Genomic DNA, 26,694 nt, shown 5'->3' with positions numbered 1-26,694 from the left:
GACCTCTCCACCCAAAAATTTTGCCAAGCGAAACTATTCACACTCTATTTCCTTTTGCCTGGGATCTGTAGTTTGATTTCCTCTCGATCTCTGGACTCTCCGCAGCTCTTCATCCTGTCTCCCTGTCTCTTCTGCAGTATCAGCTACAGATGACTCCATTGTAACAAACGGCCGCTGTTCGCCACATTCCGAGACGGGCTGTGCTCGTCCGCCCACCCCTCGCCTTGCAAACGCCTAAAGCCCAATTCCTTCTGAGTTGTTCGGGTCCGGAGTGAATCGTTCGAGGCCGCCGGCTCTGTTGCGCCAGTCGCCGCAAGGCTGCCGCGGAAACCCGACGGAGGCGCTGGAAAGCTGGGAACACTCCCGTGAAGAAGTTCACTCCATGCAAAACTACTGAAGTGCAGTTTTAGTGCTGCGCGCACTCTCTGTAAAGACCTTCAGCGGTCTGCGATACTGACGGGCGGAAACGGAGAGACCCGCGAGAACAGCGGCGCCCCAATATGGGCGCGCCGAACGTCTGAATAACGCAGTGTTGATAATGCCATTGGTCATCTGCGCACGCGGGTCGACAGATCAAAATGCAACGGCCACCGGACAGTGGCGGTGCGGTGCTGGCGATGGGGGAGGCGGGGGCGTCGACGGCGTGCGGCGGGCGCGCCGTGTGCAGCGGGAATATACGATATGTGCGCAGAGCCGAAGCGGGTGAACAGGAGGGCATGTGGAGAATTCCAGCTAGCAGAGCTTGCGCGGAAGGATCTGCACGGACGGGTCGTGGACCGTCCAGTTCGGCCGCTTGTGTGGTTGCCTCAGCGCGTGCCAGGAGACAAGTGGATGGCGAAAAGGCACACGGCGGCCACAGGAGTGCGGAGTGCGTGTACGCGTCCCATGCCTCCACTTTCCCCGTGCCACTTCGAGCAAAGATAACGACGGAACCACCGCAATTGTCAGGATTCTGCCCGGCGCCCCGCCGGCACAGCCTGTCTTCATGTCGTCTGCAACCGTCTGGGCCTCTGTCACCCGGCAGGTCTTCTCGAGGCTCGCGCCGCTTCGCCGCCCGCGCCGTACGGGCTTTTCTATTCCTTTTTCTCTCCCTGCTCCTCTTGCTTCGCCTTCTGCGTGGATGTTCGCTGCTGGCTGCCTCCACTTCTGGGCGCCAGTCCGCCGAGCCGGTTTCGACAGACGCACGTCACGGGCCGCTCGAGGACTCCTCCCTCACTTCGCGCGTCCGCTGTGGCCTCGAACTCCCCGTCCTCGCGCCGTTTTCCCTCCTCGCCGTCTCGTGCGCGTCAGCGGCGTTCCTGGCTGAACCGCGGGAACGGGACGAACCCACAGAGGGAGTGTCGACTCCGGGAGCTCTCCCGTGGCTGTTGGACGTGGCTGGCTATCGCCGGGCTTCCGGCCGCGAAGCTGCGGACGAGAGGCGACGAGGGCGAGGAGAAGCTGAACCGAGCCGGGTTCCGAAGCTCACGGGAGAGGACGTGGACGGAGGCAGTGAGTCCGGGTGGAGGGAGGAAGGACGACAGGCCTCTGGTTCCGCGGTAGCCCCTCTCGCAGCGCTGACTGAGGAGCTTGTCGAGGCCCCAGTTCGCTCTGACCGTGTTCAAAGCTCCCATGGTGGTGCAGCGGCATCTAACGCGGACATGCATCCATGGAGGAGCCTCCTTGCCACCGGAGTCGCAAATTCGGTAGAGGCCGCTACCTCGCCTTTCGCCTCCCAGCCGCTCGTCGGCGGCGACGCACTGGGAGGCCAGCCGGCTTCAGCGGCCTCAGAGTCTCCCTACCTCCACTCCAGTCAGCCTCCCTTCGGCTTGGCCTTCTTCGCTCAGCCTGCGTGTTCGGATCCTTCGTCGCGCTCCTCGTCCCCGTATCCTTCGTCTGCAGCCGCAGTTCTGTCCACCCTTCCTGAGTCAAGCCGGCCGGCCGCTCCGACCCGCTCGGTCCCTGCCTCCCGGGCGCCGGAGACGTCCTCGGCTTCGCCGCCTTTGCCCCCTGCGGACGCGTCTTCGGAAGGATCTCCTGGAGCCGTGCCGGCGCGCGAGGCGCCCCCTGCGCCTGCTGCCGTGCCCTCCGCTCTTCCGGCGTTTTGCGGGGAGAAAGAAGACCTCTCTGCGTGCGACGTAGTGAAGGACGGCACCTGCTACATTCTCGCGGCGTCTTCGACCCGTGCGGCGGAGCTCCTGGGGCCTCCCACAGAGCCCGCGCAGCCGCATGCAGACGAAGAGGAGGCTGCGAAGTTCGACGGGAAGCGGGGTGAGCGAGGAGAGTTGAAGCTCATGGAGAGGCCCGGCCCGCCGACCTCCGAGGTCAGTGGCACGCGGGAGGAGCGGCGGGCGAACGGAGAGAGCCCACGCAGGGACGTGGCCTCCAGCGAACGAGACGCGCATGCAGGCCGAGGACCAACAGACAGGCCTGGGCAGCTGCAGAATGTGCGGCTCTTGAAGGACGGGCTACGCATCGTCTCTCGCGGGCGCATCGTCATCGACGCGGATGTGCAGCTGCTGTGCCGCTCAGCGTTGTACGCGGAGGAACGGGCAAAGCTTCGGCGCCTGGAAGAGGCTGCGAAGCGGACAGCGGAGAAGAAGAGGAAATACCGCGCGGATCTGGCGAGCGGCAGAAATAGAGGAGGAGCTCGAAGGGGCGGCGATGCGAATCGAAGTGCCGGGCCTCGGAAGCCGAAAAAAAGGTCCCTTCTGGGGTTCCTCTTTTCCGCTCCTCGTCGCGAGCAAGATGATCTCTTCTCGCTTGGGGAGCATGCGGACGCGGACAACGCGGGCGAACTACGGTCGCCGGCTGAATCGTCCCCGCTCCCTCCTTCGGTTTCTGCTGCTGCGGCTGCGTCGCAGGTCGATTTGCGTCCTCCAGCGCGTGAGTCTCATGCGTTTCCGCCTGAGGCGGCTTCATCGTTTACGGCCCCTGCCCTCGCCGCATCCTCTGGCGCGCCGCTCGTGCAGGATCGTGTTGAACTTTGCTCCGGGGACGTCATTCTCTTTTCGCCGCGGTCGCGGCTCCACTGCAGAGAGATTTTCTTACTATCGGAGCGCGAAATCGTTCTCCAAGCTGGTGCAGAGATTTCGGCCAACGCCACGAGTCTCCTTAGCGCGGACGCCATCGCCCAGCATCGCCAGGCTGTCGGCGGCGCGGGGTCGGAGGCCTCTCGCGCAGACGCCAGCACCGCGGCGAGGCAGCAGCAGACTGGCGAGGCCGCCGGTGTTTCTCGCGAGCCCGACGCCTTGCACCTAGACGGCGGGTCGCGAGGAGGCCCGCTCTCTGCAGACGCAGACGCGAACAAAGGACTCCAGGCGGCGGAGCTGACAGACGCGCGACGCCGGCCGACCGCAGATGGAAGTGCAAGCACTCAAGATAAGAGGGAGACGTCTTCAGCTTCATCCAGTAGTGCTTGGGGCGCGATCGCCTCGCTGAGAAGTGACAGTATCCGGCTCCGAGGCGGAAGCTACGGAGGCGTCGGCGGACGCCTGGCACAGGCGACGTGTCAAGACGAGGGCGCGGACGGTGAGAAACGACAGCTGGTGTGGCTTGCGCATGAGTCGGGGATTCTAATTCGCAGCGCATCCACACGATCGTAGCGGTTCCTAGTGTCTGGCCTTAGGCCGCGCGCGACACTGGGCATTCACAATCTAGGCAGCCCCCTAACACAGCTGCATCTGCATCTGTCCAACCCGAATGAGCTGGTGGCCGCGGAGTGTAGGCCTCGCGCCACAGAAAAACACGGTGCCCCAGCATTTGCTGCTCGCAGGGCTTCGGCGCGGCTCGTGACTTCGTGTCAGGGGGGGCCTCTCCGCGAGAGCGTGTCGACCCCTCGTTATGTCTCTTGCTGCACGGTGCCGGAGATTCTGCTTCCTCCTCGTGTTCTTTCGCCGCGCACAGCCGTCAGTGCTTTCACGTTCCACGGGAGTCTCCTCGTTTGCTGACTTGCGCCCGTCCGTTTATCAGATCCGCACACGTCGCTGCCTACGCACGAGCTGACGTACGGCTCGCCCTTCCTGCCGGTGCACCTCGGGGTCGCCGGCAGACTCGTCGCCGAGTCAGCCGTTGCCCTGGCCGTCAGCGGCCCGCGGGCGTCTCAGCCGAGCGACACGCGGCTGCCTAACGCGTTAGAGGCGCCCGAACGCGCTGGCATCGAGGCACCTCGCGGCGGGGGCCTCGTGCTGATGTACGCCGGCGACCGGCTGGTGCTCGACGGAGGACGAATCTCGGCTTCTGGCGAAGAGGGCTGGCACGCGGACCCGCAGACAGAGTTCAGCGCAAGCGGCGACGGACCAGCCGGCGCGGGCGCCAGAGGCTCGGGCGAACGGGGCGAGAAGGACGCGGAAGTCCGCGCGAGTGCCGGGAGGAGCGACGATAAGGGAACAAGACTGGCTGCGCCCGGCGACAATGGTAGTAGTTCGGCGCGCGCGGGCGAAGTCGGCGCCGATAAGATAAAAGGGTGCAGGACGAAGACGAAGAGCTGTAGCCCCGCAGAGACCGAGGCGACGACCGGCCAAGGCAAGGCCGGCGACGCAGGGGCGAGACGACGCGAGGCAGGGGCAAGGAGCCCAGTGGAGGCGGCTGCGCCCCGATGGCTCCAGACGCTGACCCAGTGGCTCGTGCCCCCACCGCTGAGACGCGGGGACCCGAAAAACCAGAGATGGCCTCCGCGAGGCGCGGGTGGAGGCGACGATGAAGTATGCGACACACGCAGCGAGGGCGTCGCGCAAAGAGCGGAACACAACTGTGAGCCTGGCAAGCTTACTTTCCCGCCCTTGCCGGCGCAGGCGACCGCGGGCAGCGGTGGTTCCATCCTTCTCATTTCAGGTGACATTCATCTCTCGCGACCTCTCGAGGGGGGCGGCAGGCTGGTTGCTCAGGGCGGTGGGTGCCGGTCAGCGGCGTCACTGGAAGCGCGGTTTCGTGAGAGACAAGGGCGGCGGGAGTTTTTGTTTCCTTCTCATCCTGCGACCGCGAACGCGGAAGGCGAGAGGCGACGGCGCGGGCCTACGCCGGGAGCGGGGCTCCGACCAGACACGGCGGCGCAGGGCGTCATGGGAGCCTCGCGAGGTAGCCGCGATCCGCGCAGCTTTACGCGCCCGGAGGCCCTTGCCTGGGAGGTCCCCGGTGCTATTCCACAGGCCGTAGAGGCCGAGGGCTGTCCGGATGACCGACGACGCGGATGGAGTTGCAGGGGCGGCGGACGAATCTGGAAAGAGAGACGGAGACAGGCGAAGCACCGACAGCAGCAACGCAAAGCAGCGACCGCGGAGGCAAGCGAGGCCAGGCGCGAGGCGTATGTCGATGACTGGCTACGCGACCAAGCTTGGGGGACTGCGCTGCAGGAGGTGGCGGCCGCGTCGCCCTGTTCGTTCAGCGCGCGCACCCTCTCGTCCCGCTGGTAAGGCAAGAGACTCATTTGGAAAAAAAAAACGACGCGACATCACAAGTGCCGGATCAGCGTGTGCGACCTCCCTAGATGCACGCAAGCGCACTTCGGATGGGTCGGTATGCTTCGAGCTCCACAGTAGCCCAGGGCCCCCGTGCTGAACCCGTATGCATATTTATAGGCTCGGACGGACCACAGATGCTTTTACCCGCGTGCCCCGCTTCAAAGCCAAGCATTCCGCCAACGCCCGCAAGTCTTCAGGGTAGCGGAAGTCGCCACATCAGGCTGTTGCTGGATCTGAATTTCGTGTGCTTTCTGCTGCAGGTCCTTGCGACGGGCGGGTGCAGCTCGGTGACGAGCCGCGCGGATTTACTTCCGTGCACATGCGGTGGCGGAGGGACGATTTACTCCTCATTCCATAAGAAACTGTTCGTCCACAATCGGCTCCAGACCGCCGTCGTCTCCGCGGCGTCGCCGTTCTCGCGTGCATCTCCTCCACCAGGCTCGCTCGCTAGCGGGGCGGATGAGCCTGCGAAGAAGCGGGAGACGGGCGCAGGCGAAGGCGCCGAGGACCGACGGGAGTCGGCCGCCGTCGGCGAAGGCGCGGGGGCTGCGGGAGACGCCACAGAGGGCCCCCCACCCGCAGGGGCTGGAGTGACTGGAGGCCAAGAGGCAGCGGCGACTCCAGAGGCGGCGGCTCGGCCGGCGGCGTCAGCTGCCAGAGGCGAAGGAGGCCACGCCTCGCGTTCGAGTGTCGCTGCGCCGCAGCCGAACGTCGTCCTCAGTTTGACCGAGGTCACTAGCTTTCAGCCCACGGTGCTTCCAGGGTGTCTCTTCGCGCCGTTTTTGAACGTGGAAATCGACAGCGCGGTTGCTGTGCTGCCGGCCACGACGCGCTGCGAGTGGAGGGGGAGGCCTGGCAAGAACAGGAAAAACGGGCTACGGAGACGGGGAGACAGTGCGAGAGACCCGAGCGGCCAGACCGCAAGCTGGAGTGCTGGCGACCGTCGGCGGCGCAGCGGCGGGGGTTTGGGAGATCGAGACGAGCTAGACACGCCTTCTGCCGGGGAGCGACAGCGCGAGTTGGAGCGGGCCGCAGAGGCGCTGGCCGCCGGAGCCGAGGAGGCTTCCGAGGCAGGGGGGGAAAACGTCGCGCCTGTCGACATGCAGCGCCGGCGCGGCGCAACTGGCGGCATGCCGCCAGCGCGAGACGAAGGTGACTCTGAAGGCACGGGTACGGGATCCCAGCGGTCGACGGGAAACCACGAGCGGCCTGAGATGCCAGCAGGCCCGAAGGCCCAGGGAAATCAACGGACATCGACGGACGACAAGCAAACAGGCGCACAACCAGGGACAGCTGAGAGACGCTCCGAGGATGCCGAAACCCTAGGCACCTCAGTGACAAAAAATGCGGCAACGGAGTTCGATGACACTGCCACGCCTACAGAGACATGCGGCGATAAAGCTGCGGCGGGGGACGCGCAGCGCCCGAGGAGGGCTACTGAGGAAGAAGCGAGGGAACCAGCGAGCTCGGCGGCTCTCCCTGCGACAGCTCCAGCAGCTGAGCCCGTAGTGGACGAAGAGCGAGAAACCCGCAGAGAGAAGGTCGCGACTGAGGAAGTACTCGCGTACGCCAGCGATACAAAAGTTGCAATGTCGCAGTGTGGCGGAGAGAACAATCGTCACGAAGGCCAAGAAGACTCAAAGAACGCGGGCACGCAAGAAGGCAGCAGCGAGGAGCGACGCCAAACGTCGCACCACCGCGCGGAGGGTGACGATGAAGGAGATACACTCGGCGAGAGAGCAGAGGTGCTCGGGGATCCGGAGTTGCCCTCGGGGGATCTTGTCGTCGTGGGGACGCTGCTTCTGCATGGAGGCGCAAACGGTAAGTGTGCAGCGTCTCGGTCACGTGGAAGAGCTCTGCAAGTGAAAGACGCCCGCGCGGTGCGACGCCCGGCAAGGGAGACAGGCAGCCAGACCCCGTCAGGCGTCGGCCCGCTTGTGCCCGTGTCCAGTCTCCTGTGGAGCCATCATGCGATGCAGAAATGGTTTACAACTCTCACGACTAGCAGCCTGGTAGCCAGAGACTAATATCGTGAAAGTAGGCGGGGAGGGGAGGGGTGCAGCTCTGGCGATGTGGAGGCTTGGTCCTGCTTGTCGCGCAGCCGGTGCGTCCGGAGTTCAACTGCGTTCTGGCAGAATTGCTATCGTGTCTCATGATGGAAAGCCTCTGTCAATCCGTCACAGGTGGCGGGCACGCAGGCGCCTGTGGTCGCAGTGAGTTCGTTTTCGTGTGATATCTTATCTCGCAGGCGCCTCTCTGCGGGTTCTCCAGCCTCTTCACCTGCATGCCGCTTCAGGATCGGTGCGGCTACGCCAACAGAGCAAGCTCGTCTTCGCGCGGCTTTCTGTGTCTTCGACTGCGGCCAACGCCGATCCGCGAGGGCACCGCCGCGGAGGGCAGGCAACTTTCTCGTTTTGCCCCGGACACGAGGATCCGCTGGACCAGGCCGACGAAAGCCACGCTTCGCCGTCCGCTGTATCCTCCCCTCCAGCGCCTCTCTCCTCCGAGCCTTTTTCGTCTTTTCCGGCGTCGTGCAGGGCACCAAGCGTTGACCTTAATTTCCCCATCCTCTCTGCTTCGGGTTCCGTTCAGATTGACACGAGTGCGTCGGTCTTGTTTTCGCCGTTTCTTTCTGTCAGGGGCGATGACATGTCGGGTGGGACCTCGCCCTTTCCCGCGTCGTCTGCGTTAGCGGCAGGTGCTGCGCTGGCGCTGACGCCTCCCTCAGGCGCCGTGTTCGCAGAAGGGGAGTTGATCATCCACGGCTCGGTGCGGGCGTCGCTGCCGTCTGCAGCATTCGCGGCGTCACGCGGGGCCGGGGCGTCACGGTCGGTCGCGCCCCCCGTTCTGGTGCCTCTGTTTCCACCGCCGCCTGTGCTAGCTTATGGACAGGTGGGCGTGACGCTAGGCGACGACGTCCAGCGCCTGCAGAATATGATTCTGTTTAGCGAAGGCGTGGTACGGATTCATAGCAGGCAGGAGAGCGCCAGCGAGGAGGAGGAGGAACATCGGTGTGATCTACGCGCACAGAGACAACCTGCGAATCCCTGCGATGCTATGGATTCCTTCCTCCACGCCTTCCTCTCACCGGCTGTCGCAGCGCTCAAGACTCTAGGCGATGCGGATCCTCAGGTCGCGAAACCGCGGAAGTCCGAGCGAGAGCGAAGCGAGTTGACGCCGCGCCCCCCAAGAGATATGCAAGGGCGGAAAGCTGACCAGACGCCACAGACTATCGGCGATAGGACTGAGGAGAGAGGCGCAGCAGGCGGAGGGACGGCCGCGTCGCCGCATGCGCCGGACTGCCAGGCGGGTTCACCGGCGGCAAGCCCCTCAGGACGCCGAAAGAAGCAGGCGGCCTCGGCGCACCGCGTGCTGGCTAGCGATATGCCTCTGGCTGGTTCGGCACCTGAGGCGTGTGCGAGGTCTCCGCTCGCCGGCCCTTCTGCCTGCGGCCGGGAAGAAGGGGACTTGGAAGACTCGACACACGGAGGTGGAGGCGAAGACGACAGGGCACACGACGCTCGCAACGGAGACGCAGGGCGTGGATCGCGAGGCGGCCTCGCACCGCGGGAGGCCCCCGGCGAGCCGGCGCGTTGGCTCCACATGCAGAGACGTCTGGCAGAACTCGCCGCGCATTTTCTCTCGGCTCTTTCGCTCGACTACGCAGTGCGCGTGCCGGTCGACAGACCGAAGGATCCCGGCGATGCAGAGAAAGCGGTGGGTGGCGCACCCACGGCCTACCCGTCTGAAAGCCGCAGCGCCTCTGCGTCCGAGCGGGAGGCCGAGACGAACGGGGACTGTGGGCCCCCCGCGGAGACGGACCGGCACTGCAACGCGAACCGAAAGGACATGCTCGGGCACGTTGAAGACGAAAATTGCCCTCCTGCCGGGGAGGCTTCCGACCTAGAGCAACACGCTGGTGACGAAGTCGAGAGACTCAGCGCGGGCAATGAAGCGCCGCCAGGCAGCGAGAGGGCGAACAGACCCTGGGAGCAGGCGACTGACAGTGTAGATGAAGCGAAGCCCGGATCGACCAACACCGCTGACGGCGACACCAAGGAGGGGCGCCGCGAGGCGGAGGGCAAGTCGCGGGAGGAGGAGAGCGCTGACACACGAGAGGAGAAAGTCCAGCGCACCGGCGACGAGGGAGCGGAGCCGCGCAGCCCGGAGGGGTCTAGCGTAGATGCTTCGAAAGCGCCAGAAAGGCCCCCCGCAGCCGACGACAGGCCGCGTGAGGCCAGCGCCGCACCAGGGGCCCAGCCGCAGTTGGACATCCGACTGGACACCGAAGGCCAAGTCAGTCAAGTCGTAAGGCATGGAGACGGGGGCAGCGACACACCTCAGAGCGAAGAGCGTGAGCAGCCACGCGACGCCCCGAAGCATCTGGAAGGAAAACCCGAGGCGGCTGGGGAGGAAGCCTGCACAGGCGAGGAAACATCACTTCCGTCCCGTGAAGCCACAGATCCAGTGCAGAGGGATGCCGGTACTGCAGGGGGAGGTAGTGCCCGACCAGGCCGCCTCACGGGGGCCGGCGAAGTTGGAGACAATATGCGGGGACCGTGCGAACGACGGGCTTCTTCTGGGGACGCGGGGCAGATCGGGCGGAGCGCGATGCCGGTGCGCGCGGACTCGGCTCGCCAGCAGGAACGAGATGTGCGAAAAGAGATCCGCAACCTTCTTTCGGCTACTCAGCCCACGTGCCGAAGTCACCAGGACGCGCCCGCGCGCATTCGAGCCCTTTTAAGGATGGGCAATGACGAGGACAACGCCCGCTCGGTGCCGCGGGACGCGGTGGCATTTTGGGAGCTCGTAGAAGCCATGAACGACGCCGGCGCACCGCGGTTTGTCCCCCCGCCTCTGGTCGAGCTTCTGCTGGGCCGGGTCACCTTGCAAACAGAGACAGGCGGGGAAGCCTGCGGCGGCTCGCGCTCTTCAGCGGCTTCAGCACTTCAAGATGAATCCGCTTCTTCAGGTCTCTTGAAGACAGTGCGACTCGACGGCGCCGCACAGCATTTGCAAGGCGCCCGAGACGCTCTGGCTCCGCCGCCGGATCAGGGCATCGGCAGTTATCCGCTCGACACGAATTGTCCGTTGTTACGGCCCTTCCTGCCTTCGCCCCCACGCGCGCCGCTGCCGCACTCGCCATCTGTCTCGCTGGCATCGGCTGCCGCACGGGGACGTGTGTTTGCTTTATCAGGGCGTCTGGCGTGCGGCAGAGCCTCCCACCCTGTCCCGACGTGGACGCCGCACGGACTGTTGACAGCAGCGTGGCTCTGCCGCGCCGAGCAATCCGGCCGGGACTTCGACACGCTGAACCAAGCGAATGTAAAGTGTGAGGGAGCAGCAGATAGAAGGCGCGACGACGGACGCGCGGAGCGAGGCGAGAGAGCTGGGCAGGCGGCTGCGACGGGGGGAGATGTAGAACGCCCACCGCAGCATAGAGGGGATGTGCGGACTCAACCGGAGCAAGCCGACGCCGCACTTGAGCAGAGAGGCGGGGAGGTCGGCGGGTTGAGGGAAGCCGTGACGAAACTAGTGGAACTCCCCGGGTCCACGTACCAGTCGTGGGACCCCACGTGGCGCGTGGAGAGCTTTGATGAAGCCCGCCAAGGTGCGGCGAGGCAGTTGAAGGCGCGCAGCGAGAGCCGGGGTCCTGAGACTGAGGACGAACACCCTGGGCGCCGGCGGCTTGGTGCAGGTGAAGCTGCGCCTCAGTCAGACCCAGACGAGGATCGAAGGAATGCATTTAGCGGAGAGGTCGAACGCCTGTGTGATGGGGCCGCGCGTGGCGCCGCCGGGACGGAGACGGCTGAAACGGCGGCCTGCCAGCCACTAGTGGGTGACGCGTCCCCACGCGCGGGCGACTGTCCCGAGCAGCCTCGGGCGTTGAGCGTGCTCCTGGCTGCGCCTCTGTACCGCAAGCAGTCTGTGCGGGACAGATGCTTCGGTAAGAAGAAACACACGCACAACAGCCAGCACCGACCCACGGAGAGCCGTCTGCCACTGCCAGAGCAAGGGGGCCTATCCTATCACCCGCGGTCTCAAGGCGCCCTCGGGGGTCCGCGGCTGTCCGCTGCTTATCCAGCTGATCGATGGCCTCCACTCGAGGTGGTGAAGTCGCTGGACGGTCTGCGACGCGCCGCGGCCTTCTCAGGGCCGTGGCGGCCCGGCGCGTCGCCTTCGGCCTCACCCCACGGAAGCGTTCACCTTCCCTTCGACGTGCTAGTTTACGGACACAAAGGCGTAGTCGTCGCTGAAAGCAGCCGCGTCAGCGGCGCTGCTGTCCTCCTCTGCGGAGGCACCGGCCCTGTAAAGGTGGAAGGCAAAGTCACAGCGCGCGCTCGAGGGTGCAAACCTGGAGAGGGTAGGAAACTCTCGCACACTGACATCTAGTAATCCGTCGGTCGCGACCCTTTATGGAGGACACGTTGAGTCAGAACTGACTGTACAGGTGAAGGCCACCCGGGTACTGGGATTCTGGGGAACGAAGGCAGCAGTTAGGGGGCGGCGACGGCGGAGGGGCGCGCAACATCAGAGCTGTGCTGATCCATAGAAAAATGTCGCTTTTTTGCTGTCCGTTGCATCGCTGCGAACCCGCTAGACCGCTAGACACGTCTGACGGTCTGCCCCGGCCGTGGCTAGTGTGGCCGTACCTTTCTCTTCTTCATATCTTCCGTTCTGTCACATACGAGGCGCTCTTCCAGTGTCCGGGTAGCGTGGAGATTCGGGCGTACCTTGTGTCGTAGCGTCTGCATGCCACCGCAGTCGAGCGCGGGCGGCAAGCCAACTGAAAGGTACGTGAGTTCTCCAGAGAGAGACCTTGACTTCGGTCAGTCGCCCACAGCTTGCGACGGGGGTCAGGGGTGAGTTGTGTGCCCACGGATCGTCACTTCGTAGTAAATATGTCTGTGCTGGTTTTTCAGGGCCAGGGGCCGGAAGCCGAAACCCGGCGGCACCCCCGCAGCCGCCAGCGGATGTGTCGCGTTCATTGGCGTCGGCGGCTGGCGAGCGGAATGCAGATCCTTCATCGCCCGCCGCCGCTGGCGTGCGCGACAATCGGGGGGACGCTGTGCCATCTGACCCAGAGACGGTGCTGGATGCGTTGTCGTCGCCGCCGTCGCCCACTGTGGCATCTTCGTCGCCCGCGTTCTGCGGGGCTGGTGGCGGCGGGCATGTGGGGCGAGGCGGCGATGGTGTCGACCCTCGCACGGGGCGTCTCTGCGTGGGGACGGGGGGACGCTCGTACGACATCGTGGCGAATGCGCTTCCCGCCTCCGGGGCTCAGGCGCAGGCCAGAGCTCTCAGTCAGGCGGCAATGGCCTCGGAGTCACAGAGAGGGCGCACGAGTCCTCAGAGTCCGTCAGGCCATGGCTCAGGTGCTGGGAAAGGCGGTCCAGAGGCAAGGGCGGCAGTAGGCCTGCGGCGCAGAGACACCGAAGAGGTGGTTGCTTCATCGCTATCGGGAGAGAACAATGGAATGGGAGCGTCCCGGAATTCGTCGGGTGAGCAAACCGCTGAGGCGGCTGCCGCATCCGAACACGACATTGATAAAACCTCGCAGACGGCTGGGGACACGAATGTGTCCTCGGGTTCGTCGGCAGCTACAGGCGCGACGGATGAGGCCACCGGAGCGCCATCTCCCCACGCGCACCCTGGAAGCCCAATTATTCCAGCAGAGCGCTTGCTCACGCGACTCCCCACAACCAGTGCCTCGGGCGGTGGAGGGGACCCGCGGCGTTCAGGGGCCGGAGGAGGCCTCGTTTGGCTGGAAGGATTCGAAGTCGAGGTGAGCGGAGTTGTCGAGGTCGACGGTGCGGACGCCGAAGCGATGCAAGACGTGCCTGTGGACGACGCGGTGCGGCGCGCTCTAATTGAGGAGGAGCAGGCCAAGAAACTGGAACAGGCGCATGGGGCTGCAGAGCCAGAGGGACGCGAGGCCAGTGCGATAAGAGAGCAAGACCTGGCCTACGCCGGTTACCGTCAGTGGCAAGCCTTAGCCCTCCCTGCTGCGATTAGAGATGTGCTGGCATACGAACTCACGATGGGGATGGTGGGCGTGCTGCCGATGCATGGAGCCGCAAGACGTGATCAAGGCAGCGCGGCCGAAGAAGGCGTAGACATCGTGAGACGGCGCGGTACGCAGAAGAGGGGACTGGAGGGACTTCGCAACTGGCCATTAAAAAGCGATGCAGAAGACATCGAGGACTTGATGCCTGACGGCAAGGCGGGGGATAGTCGACACCCGGGGAGCGTGGAACGCAGCGGGACCTGGCTTCCTGCTTTCCCAGCGGGTCGCCGTGACGCCTACCAGGGCATTCACTCGGCGAGTGAACTACCGGGCTGGAGCCTCTCTGGTTTTGCTGGGTCATTTCTAAGCAAGGACGAAGACATGACCTCGGAGCCAGAATCAGCTTCGCGGGGAGCTCCGCGACGGCAGGCTTTTGCAGATAACGACTTGGGGCAGCAGGTCAGCGGCGCGCCGGGGTTGAGAAACAACGAGGTGACGGATGATGGCGCTTCGCTTACGAGCCAAGCCGGTCACCTGCCGTACGACAGCTCATCGAAAGTCTCTGTGGCAGCGTCGCTCTCTGGCGATCCCCTGAGAGTTCCAAGGCATCCGAATCCGGGTGGGGCGGGCAACTATATTGGCGTCGACTTGAGGATGCCAAGGGACTTCACCTCTATCAGCCTACCAAGCGACGAGCAGCCCCTCGTAGAGAAGCGAAGAGAGAAAAAGGAAGAGCGCAGCGCAGCTGCAGCGTACCTCGCGACGGCACTCGTTGATCCGAGCCAGGCGGGGCAAGGTGGAGGTGCAGGTGGGAGTATCATCGTCAGGACTTACGCGCTCAAGGGCTCTGGCCTCCTCTCAGCCCGCGGCGGAAAAGGCGGACGGTGTACTGGCGGTGGCGGCGGAGGGGGGGTCGTGGGCATCGAATGGCTAGCAGAGCGTTCCTTTGCAACACCGGAAAGAGGAGGGCGCGGTCGACTGCCGAGCGAGGAAATCGAACACATAGAGAACTCAGCGAAGGCGGTAGGCAATGGCGACCAGGGCAGACGACTCGGCGACTGTTTGCAGCAAGACGCCCCTGTGTTGACAGTTGTGAACTGCACCCCGATACCGGCATCTGGTCACAACATCGACGAGGGAGAAGCGGCTCGGCATGAGCTAAGTGTCCAGAGACAAACCGTGGACGACTCTGAGTCAAAGCAGAGCACGGGCTCTCCCAGGTCGCCACCAGGCCCGGCGAGCCCGTGCACCGCATGCGCCTCTGAGGCAGCATCCTCGCAGCCCTCTCGCGCAGCACAAGGCACTGACGCCGCGCATCAACGTGTGCATGCTGTGAACGATACACAGCCCCAGCAACTGTCCATAGATCCGCTCTCGGGTGATGAGTCCAACTCGAGCACAGGCCCTGCCCCCAAAGCGTACCATGGAATGCGCACAGCAGCATTCCTTGGGTCGCCTATTCTAGCGCCCTTGCTGGAGCCATCCGCCAGCGAACTAGGCGACGAGATTTTGTGGCTGTCTCGAATGCACTCATCTCCGTTTCCGGTTGCTGCGCTGGCCGATGCGCTCGCCAAATACCCCTTGCAGTTTGCAGGCATGTTTACGGGGCGTGTAGACGTGTCGGGGGGTGCCTCGGACGACTCGCAGGTTTGTGAGCTCTTACAGCTTCCAGCCGGGCAGAAAGGATTTGGCGGACAAGTTGTCGCACTACCATCCTCCGTCGGAGACCCAACCTCATGCCCTGCGGGGCGTGCAGGCTGGCAGTGCGTCCCCTGCCCCCTAGGGTATTTCCATTCTCCTGGGGAGGGGTTCTGCCGCGCATGCACCAACAAGCCTGAAGAGACTGCGGTGTACGTTGATGCGCCGTGGCTTGGTGGTGGATCGACCACGAGTCGTCACTGTCCCTACGCCTGCCTTCCTGGCCTGCCTGACGTCACAGTCAATCCTCGGTGCCTGCCACCTTTTCTCTTTCTCCTGGAGACGTTCCGCACGCACGCCTTCGGATTTGGCTTGCTCTTTGGCGTCCTCTTCCTTGCCGTAGCGTTTCTGGTAAAGTTGGCTCAGCTGCTGGATTGGCGGTATGAGCCGTCTGTTCAGTTCGAGGTGACCCCGCGGCTGGAAGGCCCACTGTCTGTCGACTTGCACCTGAACAACCCGGCAGCAAGCTCGCTGGCAGGCGAGCCAATGTTCGAAAGCAAATTAATTTCAGCTCCGATCCGTCAAAGACAGGCGCGGTCTAGTCTCGTCCGCTCTTGCCAGTCTCCGGGAGGCGGGGTCGTTCCGGAGAGCGGGACCGGGGCTTCGCCCTTGAGCGCAGCTGCACTTGGTTCATCGACATCGGCGTTGCTACGTAAAACCATCCAAGAGCGCCGGAGTGTTAGGATGTCTCGGCCGTATCTGACGATGGAGGACCTGCCGTATCATGTCCAGCGGATTATCCTGTTCGGCTCAAATACTCCAGTGGACCCCTGGGGCCTCGACGCGGTCCCACCTCCTTTCTTGGCGCCCCTCGTTGTCCCCGAGCACTACGCAGCCTTTGCGTGCCACGTCAACGCCTTGTGTTCGTATACACGTGGCTTTGTCTTCGCGTACAGTGTCCTTAGAGCAGTCTACCTCCCGGCTGCTGCTCTGCTCCTGGAGGCTGCCAGGCGGCGGCATGCATCCCAGCTTATCTCCTTTATTCTCTCGCTTGACAATACGGCGTCTCGACGTGATGGACCGCGGCATGCGTTTTCTCGACGCACCTCGGCGTATCAGTCCCCGTTTGCATTCTGGAGATCCATCCGAGCCCGGGAACTGTCCTTCGGGATCAAGGTTACCGTCAGTCCGTGTCTGGGTGTATGTTGCTTAGACGTGCTGGACTTCGATAGGAACCCTTTTGATTTTCACCTGTACCCTCACAGCCCCATGGTCATCCTTCCAACCGATACGCGGATGCTGTCTCCGCAAGCGCCGGGAGCTGAGCGACACGCCAACGCCTCCCCGTCTCCTGCCTCATCGAGATCCGCAAGCACCAGCCCCCGTTCCCGCAGGCGTAGAGGCGCTCGAGGATTTTTCGCCAACTGTCGATGGAGGGCGTTCTGGAGAGGGTTTACCGACGAAGGAGTCTCTGAAGCGGGCCCCGAAGGCGGAAAAGCCCCATGTGACGAGCTGGTGTTCTCCGGAGGCAGGCGGCACCGGCGCGGCGAGCAGGCGGAGAACACCGGCAGATGGAGAGGCACGGGAGGAAACAGAGGTCGGAACTCAGGACGGAGAGGAGGCAGTCCTTTTGTTGAAGCTCTGCAGCAGATTGTGGGGTACGAGGAATCGAAGATCCTATTTGAGTTTTTTCGACGAAAGGCCGCCGACGTGTCCCCAGAAGACATCACCGAAGCCTCCCGCATCGTGGCGATGGGGGGGTCATTCCATGGCGTTGCTACTGCGGCGAGAAAGCAAGGGGTCGCCCCGTCTACCCGCCGGTCGTGGGCACCCCACAACGGGGAGCATCCACCCGTCTACTGGACTGACACTGCGACACGAGAACAAGACGGGGAATCTCGCGGCATATCTTGTGGGACGTGTGGCAAGCGCCTGCTTATCTCGCCTTGTACAGAAGGGGGACGATTCAGAGCACCCGGGGGTGCCTTGCCCTATCCGTGGCAGTACGATATGCCTGCCCGCGATCGCTGCAGCCATCGGCTATCGGGGTCTACGCTTCATCCACGCCAAGAGCAAGAAGAATCTCACTCGCATGGACACCTCTCGCACTGGGGGGAGGTCTTCCTGACGAAGGCGACGAATTCCTCCTGTGGCGTCTGTCGCCTGGTGTAGCAGCGGTTTTCGAGCTTCAGGACGGTATTCGAAAGTTGAGCACCCAGTTCCTGCTCCCCCACCGTCTAAAAGCGTCACTCTGCATTTTTCCTATCGAGGGATTTGTAACGACAGGCGACAGATGCCAGCGACTCGCGCACCTACCCTCGGAAGCCGTAGGCCCGCAGAAGTTTGATGCCATTCAGGCTGCTCCACCTGGCAGGAATACCGCAACATCGAACACTGTCTCCGGGAACCGCTGTGGAGCTGTTTCGGTTTTCCTCGCCGCGGCCGACCGATTCGCGAGGCCGTGCGCTCTCAGTCCCTACTCCACCTCGACGTTACGCGTGCCTTGGTTGCATCAAGAAGACGCATGGGCGGATGGGTTTGTCGCTCCACTGGAGAGTGACGAGAGCTCGGCGGACGGCCGAAAACGACTGCCGGCACGATCGCGTATCCCGTTATGCGGGAGGCCGGCATCGACAGCGCTGACCTGCACCACGGGTGAACGGGCATCGCATCACAGGAATGTCGGCAAGCCAGAGACCTTCGGAAGTAACTCGGTTCCAGCGGGTTCGGCGAGCTTTGAGGAGCGGGCTTCGCCGTTCTCTGCTCGCGATCGCTCGTTACCCGGAACCGCGCGACGGCTGGGTTACGCCGGGAGTGCAGGAAGTCGTTCGAGAGAGTCGTTTGATTCTCCTGGGTCGGGAAGCATCCCAGACTCGAGAGTGTGTAGCCCGCCTCCGCCTTTCACAGCCAGCGTGAACCTTGCAGGGCAAGAAAGCGCCCGCCGCGTACGTTCGGGGTTCGCAGGCCTTGCACGGCTATTGTCATTCACTTCCTCGGGGTCATCATCGTCGCCACCCGGAAGCTGCCTCGAGTCGTCTGGGAGCCCCACTGGGTCGCAGGCCCCGTATCCCTTGTCTGTCACATCACCACCGCCCTACCAGGGAGGGCAAACCGAGCCCCTCTTTACGGCAGACTACAGCCCAGGTCCACTAGGCGCTGCCGCCACAAGTCAACTCACGCCTGCTAGCATGGCCCATTATAAGCCTGTGTCAAAGTACAGAGAATTCCCGGAAATAGCCTATGTCGCTGGAGACACAAACGTGAGTTCGCCGCATTCGCCTATGTCATGGCTGCCTTCATGGGTTTCCTCGAGTGCGCCAGCATCGAGCTCTCAATCGCAGTCACACGCGGAGCCTTCGCTAATGGCGGCACCGGACTCTTATCCTGTACATGCTGCTGCTGGATACTTGAAAACCCCTGACGAGCCTTCCTGGGGTAGCACAGGCCGTCTGCGAGTTCGGCGGCTGCGCCAGAATGTGATGGCTCTTGTTATTACTGAACTGCCTCCGGCGCCTCTCCCGTCCCATGGATCGGCATCCGGCGATGCTGCAGCTACGCGCGAGGACGTGGGATTGCCAACTCTTCCCTCCCTTGCAGCGCCACCGTCAGCAGCAGCTCTGACGTCCCCTCTGGATCCATCGCGCCTCCATCCGCTCAACGTCTCCGCTGCTTCGTATGTGTCTCCGTCGTCCCAGCGTCCTGGCGCGGGAGGACGCGTCGCCCGAGACGGGTCACGCTTGAGCCCGACGCCATCATTCTCGTTGGTTGGGCGTTTTGACCGATACGCCGGCACCGGCACTGCTTCTGGGGGCAGCGGGCACGGGCAGAGTCCATCTCCGTTTTCCGGATGCTACACTGAAGAGCAAGGCAGCAGGCAAATGTCATCTCCGCATGACACAGGCGAAGTTGTAATGCTACCGTTACTGAGTGAGACATCAGTCAGCTCGAGCACTGAGGGTTTTGGCGATCCACCCCAGGTGCCGGACTCACCCCGCGGATACGCCGCGACTGCTGGAAACGAAAGCGACTCTCTGGATGCAAGCCCGTGCTCGTCACCACGTGGGACTCAAAGGCGGAAACTTCCACCGACAGTTCATACGGGGACAGCCGTTGCGGCTCTAAAGGGCAGGCAAGTATTGGTGCCTGGCGGACTACGCTGTGACACGTCAGGCACCCCGCAGGCGGTGACGTCGCCGGACGTCTTGCACGGCGAACAGTCACATGACAGAGAATGTGCGAAGGTGGGCGTTGCTCCACTGGCGCATGTCCCAGCACCTGGTCTGCCAGATGTAAGGGACACAGAGGCTGGCGGTCACCGTGAAACGAGCGGGCATTGGACGACTGTTATGGTCGAGCGCCAACCATGGCCATCCGCGGTCCGCGATGTGTCGCAGTCCGCCACACGTAACTGCGGGACTCGCAGGCATATGTACGAGAGGTTACCAGGGCGCAACGGCATGGGCGCAGCGGCCACGGGAACAGCGGTTGCCGCTGCAGCGATTGGCGAGCTGAGGCGACGTTTACTACAAAGTCTGGGAGGCACTCAGGCCGTGTCATATCCTGCACCGTCATCTGGGGTGCCTCGTGATGGCACCACAGTGCCTGCGCCGGTCCACGAGGCACTACGCCGGACAGAACGCGCTTCCTATGCCGGGCTTTGTGACCTGCGCCACGCGGAGAGCTGGACGGAGTGTCTACGCGCCGCAGTGGGAGTCGATCGAGAAGGTGTTAATGGCGACGAGCGGAGCCACAGAGGGGCAAGTGAGGCAGGAGACCCCACATTCGCGTTTCTCCCGTACATAGAAGAAGAGACGTCGAGCGAGAACGCCTGGCTACCGCTGGGCCGATGGATAGAAAGGGCAGCGTCCGCAGCTCAGAGGAGAGTCTGGAAGCGCGGACAGACAAATGCGATTTCGTAAGTAATGCTTCGCCGTACACCGCCGAGTGCGAGCGCTTGCTGCAGCAGTACTCAAATGCTTTTCGTCCCGAGGTAGCCGCCCCAACACACATGGCTGCTGCTTTTTAGATCAACCGTTTCGCTTGCTGAGACTGTTCACACAGCTCGAATACGAGAAGAACCATCTGGGGTTCTTCGGGCGGGGGGGAGGGGGGGGCAGGGGGGAGCGCTTGGGGGTGCAACGATATGCTCGCGGGCGTGGCAGGATGCGGACCCCTTATGGAGCGGTTGTGCGTGCGTGACTGCCGAAATGCCGTTCGCACCATTCATGTCCGACACTTGGTTGGTGCTGCCGCAGAACGATTCTCTTTGCCACCTTCACGAGCCTCTTTATCCTTCACGGGGTTGCCACATTGGTTCAATACCACACGATGTACCACGCCTCACATCCACCGTCGTCTCCTTTCTCAATCTCTTCTCGGAGTGCCGCCATCCCGCCGCTTCTCTCACCGGACGCCCCAGCGCCTCTGCCATTCCACGTCCCGTCCACACTAAGCGCCGCTTCGATTCAATCAATTCCCGTACCTTTTCCAGATAGACTGCACCTTTTGGTGGCGACGCTTTGCCCCCCGTTCGTAGAGGTGTTCGCCATCATAACGGGCATCCTCTTCATGATCCGGGGGAATCCACAGCAGGGTAAACTGTTCCTCATGTCCCTTCTGGCGTCGGTACCGCGGCATCTAATCGGTGAGCGTCAACAGCACGCCAACGACCCGTTCACAAGGAATCGATCACGCCGCTTTCGTGGGATCATGGGGGCGTTGCTCAACAAGGCTTTGCAGAGGGAGGTCCTGTGCAAACAGGTTCCACAGTCTACTCGATGCGGAACCGCTGGGCTCTTGTGTACTCGCCGGCGACCTCCTGGGGACTTGATGGATGTCCTGCTGAGATTTGTCTCTGTCTGCCCTCAGGCTGTGCGCTGCGTGTCTGGGAGCGGCCACAGTACAATTTCATCATCCTCGATCTGCTAGAGCTGGTCTTTTTTCTATGTCTGAAGACTGCACTCTTGGTGGCAGGTTAGTACCGCAGTTGGGCTTGCTGGTTGGGTTTGTCAGTATGTCGCAAGCATCGCTGGTGTATATAAATAGCTTAGCATTGTAGTGCTGCACGATTTTGGGGTCATAAGCTCACCACAAAAGGAACACCCCAAGTTAGCTTATATAAACCTAGGAATCCCACCTCAGTGTGTCTTGGAGTCTAGCTTCACTTGCTACCTGATTGGTATCGCATTCCTGGTGACTTATACTATGATCCTTATTAATGGGAGAAGGTGCGTTGCATGCATCACAGAACTACTGCAAATTACAACGATGCTGAGGCGCCGCACAGTCTAGAGGTTGCGGAGCGCGAGTCGAGTGGATATCGTCGGGGCGAAGTCGTCGTGAGTCGCAAGCTTACAACCGCGCTCGCCGGCGTAACGCTCACCGGCGTAACACCGGTGCCGAGTTGGCACGTTCGCTGGCTAGGTTGCCAGGGATAGCAGTGAATCGATTTTGAGACGGCGAGGCGAGCAGCTGGTGGAGATGTACTATGGTATCTAGACCAGAAGAAGCTAGCACGACCTCGTTCCCTTCACGCACGCTGTTCTGGCTTTTTAGAAGGATGATCAAGTTGTCTTATGCTTGATGTCGCGTTGTATTTTTCGTGCACAGGAGGCATGTGCCTGGCCGACGTTCAACACCAACTGGAGACAGCAGATGACGTTTCACCCGACGGAGTGGAGTCTATCGTTTTGGTGAGCTCATCAGCCGTGCGATACGTAGTGTAAACGACGGGGTAACCATTGTAATTGTAATGTGTTTACGCTCTTTGGGCTGATCGTTTTTCGTCGTTCCGTGGCTACGTCAAAGCGGACAGAGCTGTAGGGTGCTAATATGGCTAATGGCCGATCCACGGTTGCGTGCATTGTCCGAATTCTGAGTTTGCGGGGGAGGGTGTTCGATGGCTGCATCAGCATTTGCGTGCTGAGCCGGATTCATGCCTGTTCATTTTTCTGTGTTTCAAGAGTCGTGCACGAAGGAGATGTATGGGTCCCACATGCGCCATCAACCATAATGTGGCCTACATTAATGTGACTCCATTTGGCCCAACTGTGTTTGGGTGAAGCTGTCCGCGGTTGGTGCTCACCGTCACGACCTTGCAGAAACTCTGCTTCCGCTGTGGAAGACCGTCGGTGCGGCAACGCGTACTGCGCTCTGCTGATGTGTTTGAATCCTTCAGGATATTGAAGCAGCATCAAAATTCTGCACATGCAGCCGGCCTCGTCTCCCCCGCTCTTATTCTCCTTGATGCGCAAAGATTATAATGAAGTCGCTCTGAATCAAGTGGAGTCAGCAATTTCAACTAGACGAGCATGCTGCTACTGACAGCAACACTCTGTCTGGCTCCGAAAATACAGGGTCAGCTAGATCTTCGTGGGTCATATGCGGGGTTTCGTGAGACGTGGCATGAACGTCGAAATGTGCTGGGTTGGCTCCTGCCTACGTCTGTCGCGAGTACCTCCACCCTATTCTCGCTGCCTCAGGTGCGTTATGCTTTGAGCCGGGGTCATCTTGTTTCACCCTGCTGTGGTTTACGTAAGGTGTTTGGCTGTGTACATAGGGATGCGTTTGTCTGCTGGTGCATGCGGTTCTCATTCGGTCTACACCGTATCTGTGCTGTCCCGATATGTCGGCTGGCTGGCATGCCGTGCAAACTATATGCAGCTGCGTGTTCCGTCACTATTTGTTGGAATGAAATCGCGCTCGGGTTCGTGTCTCATGTGGGAGCGGAGCCTGTAAGCCATAGCTCGTAGACTGTATCCTGCTACAGAGAAGCGACATGGTTCTCATTAACAAGCTTCGGTGAACGCGCACCTTCACGTTTCGGTGAAACGCGCGCGAGGCTGTCTATGATTACTAACACTTTTATGTGAACGGGCTTCGCACAGTCAAGCGCACGGTCGCTGGTTGGTCAGGGTCCCCACAGCAGAACTGGTACCTTGTTTCGAGAAGGCCGCCATTTCCGGAAATGTGGCGGCCGCTAAACTCCCTAATAGGCTCTCTCACGAGAAGACCTTTTCCTAGTTGTTCCCCTTGTAACGCTGGTCCAGCGTTTGCAGCGACGTTTGCCGAAGGGTTCGTAGAGGGGACGCCCTTCCATCCACATGCAAGCGGTTTCGGCTCGCAAGAAAAAGAGCTACTTTCGCGGCAGCCGGTGTGCGCCAAAGCCCTTCCCCTCGCTTCCCTCGTGTTTGGGGTGCATCGAGTTGATGCAATTGAAACCTGTGTCGTTCCCTCAGTCATGCCTGAATACTCCGCCTCGGTCGCTGCGCCTACGCAGTTTACTACCTTCTCCGCTACATTGGGGCCTGCGTCAGACAGAACATTAGCTGGAGCTCTCTGCCCTCGCAGTACAGATACAGGTGTCGCGTCAGGGGTGGAGGACGTTGGAGACCGCTCCTCAGTCATCTGAGCCAGATCGGGCAACGGCGGATGTGGCGGCGGCATAAGGCAAAGGTGATAACTTGTTTTTTCAGGTGTTAGCGAAGTGTAGTTGCCATCACTACCATTTGCGCGTTGGAAGCTGTCCGCTAATGCGAGTTTCCACATCTCTTTCGTTTGAACTCCGGAGCAGCTCCCACTCTTGCACTCAGCGACGGACGTGACGACAGGCATGTCCGTTCCGTAGTATTTTTCGGCCCTTGGACGCCCTGGTCCGGCTGCTCCAGTCTGTGGCAAGCTGGAGTACTCTGTAGCGGGCCTCGTACTCTCACAATCAAACGTGTGACGAGAGTGCCGGCGGAAAAGTGGATTTGCTTCGGAAAAGTGTTGGCCGAGCGCACTGTCGCAGGTCACGCTATGTATGTGGAACCCAGGTCTGGCGTAGTCGAGTCTGCGGGCGCTTTCCTCCTCGCTGCCCATATCCATTTTTGAAGGAACAGGTCGTTCCGTCGTACACAACTCAGGCTGCTGAATATTCCTGCCTTCTGCGCTGTGGGGCCGTGTATTCAGCAGCGGAGGCGGGCGGAGAGCCGCGGAGAAGCCTGATTGTCCCACACGGTCATTTTCTCGACTGGTGGACGGCGGGCCCTTGGCTGGCGGGTGCACTGCGGAGTAGGACGGGAGACAACGTTGGACGTGCAGGGGATCCGGTTGACTCACTTGTGTATCGCCGTGTGACGCATCAGCGAACACGCTGGAAGTTTGTCTCTCACCGGATACGGCGCGGAGTCTCCTCTTTGCTTCGCAAGTTCCATTGTCAGCGACTGTCGACCGCGCTTCCACCGGAGATGACGACGTCTGTGCTCCTTCACCAGACACCACTGTGGGTACTGAAGGATCACTGGATGGGCACTGCGAGTTCCTAGGTGGAAACGGCGCGCCGATTACATCTCCGCCTGGCGACTGACGCTCAAGCGATGGCGGCATTCTTACAGGGGTAAGCGTCGGCAATGAGTAGAAACAGCTTTGGCGTTTGTCATCGTATGCCAGCTGCGAATCGCCTGCAAGAGCAGGAAGAGCGTTATGTGTCCACCCCGGATCTCTCGGGGCGCCGGTATCATTCGGGCAGTCTGCCTGGGCAGTAAATGGGCACGATACCACAGCTGCCGCCTTAGGGTCTGCCTGATTGAAGACCGCCGAGCAGCTGGTAGGTCTCTGCCACCGTCCTGCGGCGATGGTACTGCTCATTGGAGACAACGCGGGACCCAGGGACACCTCCGTTCTAGTAGACGCGGGTTCATCAACCGGTATTTTCGAATGCCGCGGCTTCTTCCCCGCAAAGTTGACCTGACGAGCCATTCGTCGTTTTCTGTATAGTGTTTTCCAGCTTTCAGTCGAGCAGGGCGAGCTCAACTCTCCTTCCTCGGAGCTGGTACTTGTGGTACTCGTGCTGTCACTGCTGCTTTTCGAACTGTGACTGTACAACGATTCTGTCCGCCAGCTGTCTGTTGAACACGATCGCTCGCGGGGGGAGCTCTGGCATGAACTGGGTTCCGCATGAGCCCGTTTCCCTTGCGGAGGGACGACGGTCAAAGGTGTCGGAACTGCCGGAGCCGCGCGCGCAGCCTGTGAAGGCAGAACGGTGTTTCCGGGCTCGAGCGAGCGGTTTTCACCTAGAGTGATAAAGGCATCTGCCGAGTTCGGAGGTTTTACTGAGAGACATGGCGGAGGATAGGGATCACGGATAGCCTTGTCTGAAGATACAGGAAGTCTTCCGCTTGCCCCGTAAGGATGGAAAGGAAATGGCGAGGTGGGGGCGCAAGTGTTGTGAGCAGGCCAGTGAAGCGTTCCCGAAGACAACGTGTCTGCTGTTTGATCAAGACTCCGCGGAAGGGCGTCAAATGACGATGAGAGCCTACACATGTCACCAGTAACTTGAACGGGCATTATCTGCTCGGCAGGCGCAGAAGGGGGGACAAAGTAACAGAGCTGTTGATGGGCGTGTGCAGGCGCTTGCGGATCCTCAGCAAGGAGTGGTGGGTTGTCAGCGTTTGAGAGCGGAATATCAGGCATATGCATTTGACGAAGAAGCGCATTCGTCTCTCCACGTTTTCTCTTCCCTCGCGTGGGAGCGGATATTCTCGCTCGGCTGCCCCGTTTCTTTGTGCGTTGTCTGCGCACCCCTCCTAAACAATCGTATTCAACAGGTGGAGGCATGTGAGAAGCGCTTGTTGACCCGTCCGTGTCTACCAGAGGACGCCCACGTGGAGTAGGCGACCGCTGGTATCCACGAATAAGGAATGCATGTTGTGGGTCCACATACTGATCGCATGCGTCAGCCAGCGCTCCGACAGGCTCAGCACGTTGCCCCCCCACGGAGAGGCCCGTCGAATGAAAAGCTGGTGATACAGCTTTAGCCTGTGTATGCACAGTTGCTTGGCTTCGAACTCCTGGTACGTTCACTGCTGTCGATGCGTCTGATCGGCACGAAGGCGGTTTCTCTTTTTTACGGGCGTTTTGGACCCTTAGATGTGTGCCTGGAATGCCGAAATGAGCTACAGCTCCACGGTCTTTCTCTTCAAGCGGTGAGCACAACCAGGATGGGGGGAGTTCAGGCGGTTGCTGCCCTCGCCTCTTTTCACTGTCGCGGAAACGCTTTCTGTAGTTCTGAAGATTAGCCAGGGTAACACTCTGCCTACCCCCCTTCGCCTTCAGTTCCCGAATCCACTCTGTCTTTAGTCCATTCGCCTGGCAAAAGTTGATACATAGACGCTCCACAGCCGACCAACAGCCGAGCAAGTATGCCGCATGCAACAGCTCTTTGACCTTCATACTTCCCCAATTGCTTGTATGACCAGGCACTCCTCGACCCAGCTTGATCCCATGAGATGCTAAAAGCGCCTCCTGTTCATACAAAACGTAGTACCACGTGAGACTGTATATATCCCCAAGCCACTAGCGCCCGATCTGGTTTTTCATGATTGTGTTTTACCTTGTCTTTCAGCAGCAGCCGCCTTCATCAAGCGCTGGTGCGTAAAGGTCTGCATTTACGTTGGCGAGGAGAGCATGACTGATAGTTTATGGCTACGTTGGCTGTGCCGTTATTTGAGAGCAGTGCTAAAAGGTTGCTACTGGGAAGTCATGTGGAAATCTTAACTTCCAGGTGCCACTCCCGGAATAAACCTCCGGGTTGGCAAAGGAACAGGGTTGATGCTATGTCAAACGCGGTCT

At 61.5% G+C, this 26,694-nt stretch overlaps 3 protein-coding genes across 3 annotated transcripts; 2 read left to right on the top strand and 1 right to left on the bottom strand.

Moving 5' to 3' along the window:
* Positions 1-578: 578 nt before the first annotated feature.
* Positions 579-5,390, top strand: BESB_021020 (uncharacterized protein; the record flags this gene model as incomplete). The annotated part of the gene is made up of 2 exons (XM_029360811.1): positions 579-3,510; positions 3,952-5,390. 2 exons carry the CDS (start codon positions 579-581, stop codon positions 5,388-5,390), a joined length of 4,371 nt encoding a protein of 1,456 aa, XP_029216170.1.
* Positions 5,391-5,572: 182 nt separating this feature from the next.
* BESB_021010 (uncharacterized protein) lies at positions 5,573-22,346 on the top strand (the record flags this gene model as incomplete). The annotated part of the gene is made up of 8 exons (XM_029360810.1): positions 5,573-7,259; positions 7,687-11,802; positions 12,362-16,742; positions 17,039-19,999; positions 20,340-20,728; positions 20,953-21,057; positions 21,694-21,805; positions 22,262-22,346. 8 exons carry the CDS (start codon positions 5,573-5,575, stop codon positions 22,344-22,346), a joined length of 13,836 nt encoding a protein of 4,611 aa, XP_029216169.1.
* Positions 22,347-22,947: 601 nt separating this feature from the next.
* On the bottom strand, positions 22,948-26,295 carry BESB_021000 (uncharacterized protein; the record flags this gene model as incomplete). Its single annotated transcript, XM_029360809.1, has 1 exon — positions 22,948-26,295. The coding sequence occupies one exon, from the start codon at positions 26,293-26,295 to the stop codon at positions 22,948-22,950; it is 3,348 nt and encodes a 1,115-aa protein (XP_029216168.1).
* Between the last annotated feature and the right edge of the window lie 399 nt (positions 26,296-26,694).

Source organism: Besnoitia besnoiti, chromosome XI (assembly GCF_002563875.1).
Source record: "Besnoitia besnoiti strain Bb-Ger1 chromosome XI, whole genome shotgun sequence".
In the NCBI taxonomy this organism is placed as follows: domain Eukaryota; phylum Apicomplexa; class Conoidasida; order Eucoccidiorida; family Sarcocystidae; genus Besnoitia; species Besnoitia besnoiti.
This window is presented reverse-complemented; position numbering and strand designations above follow the sequence as displayed.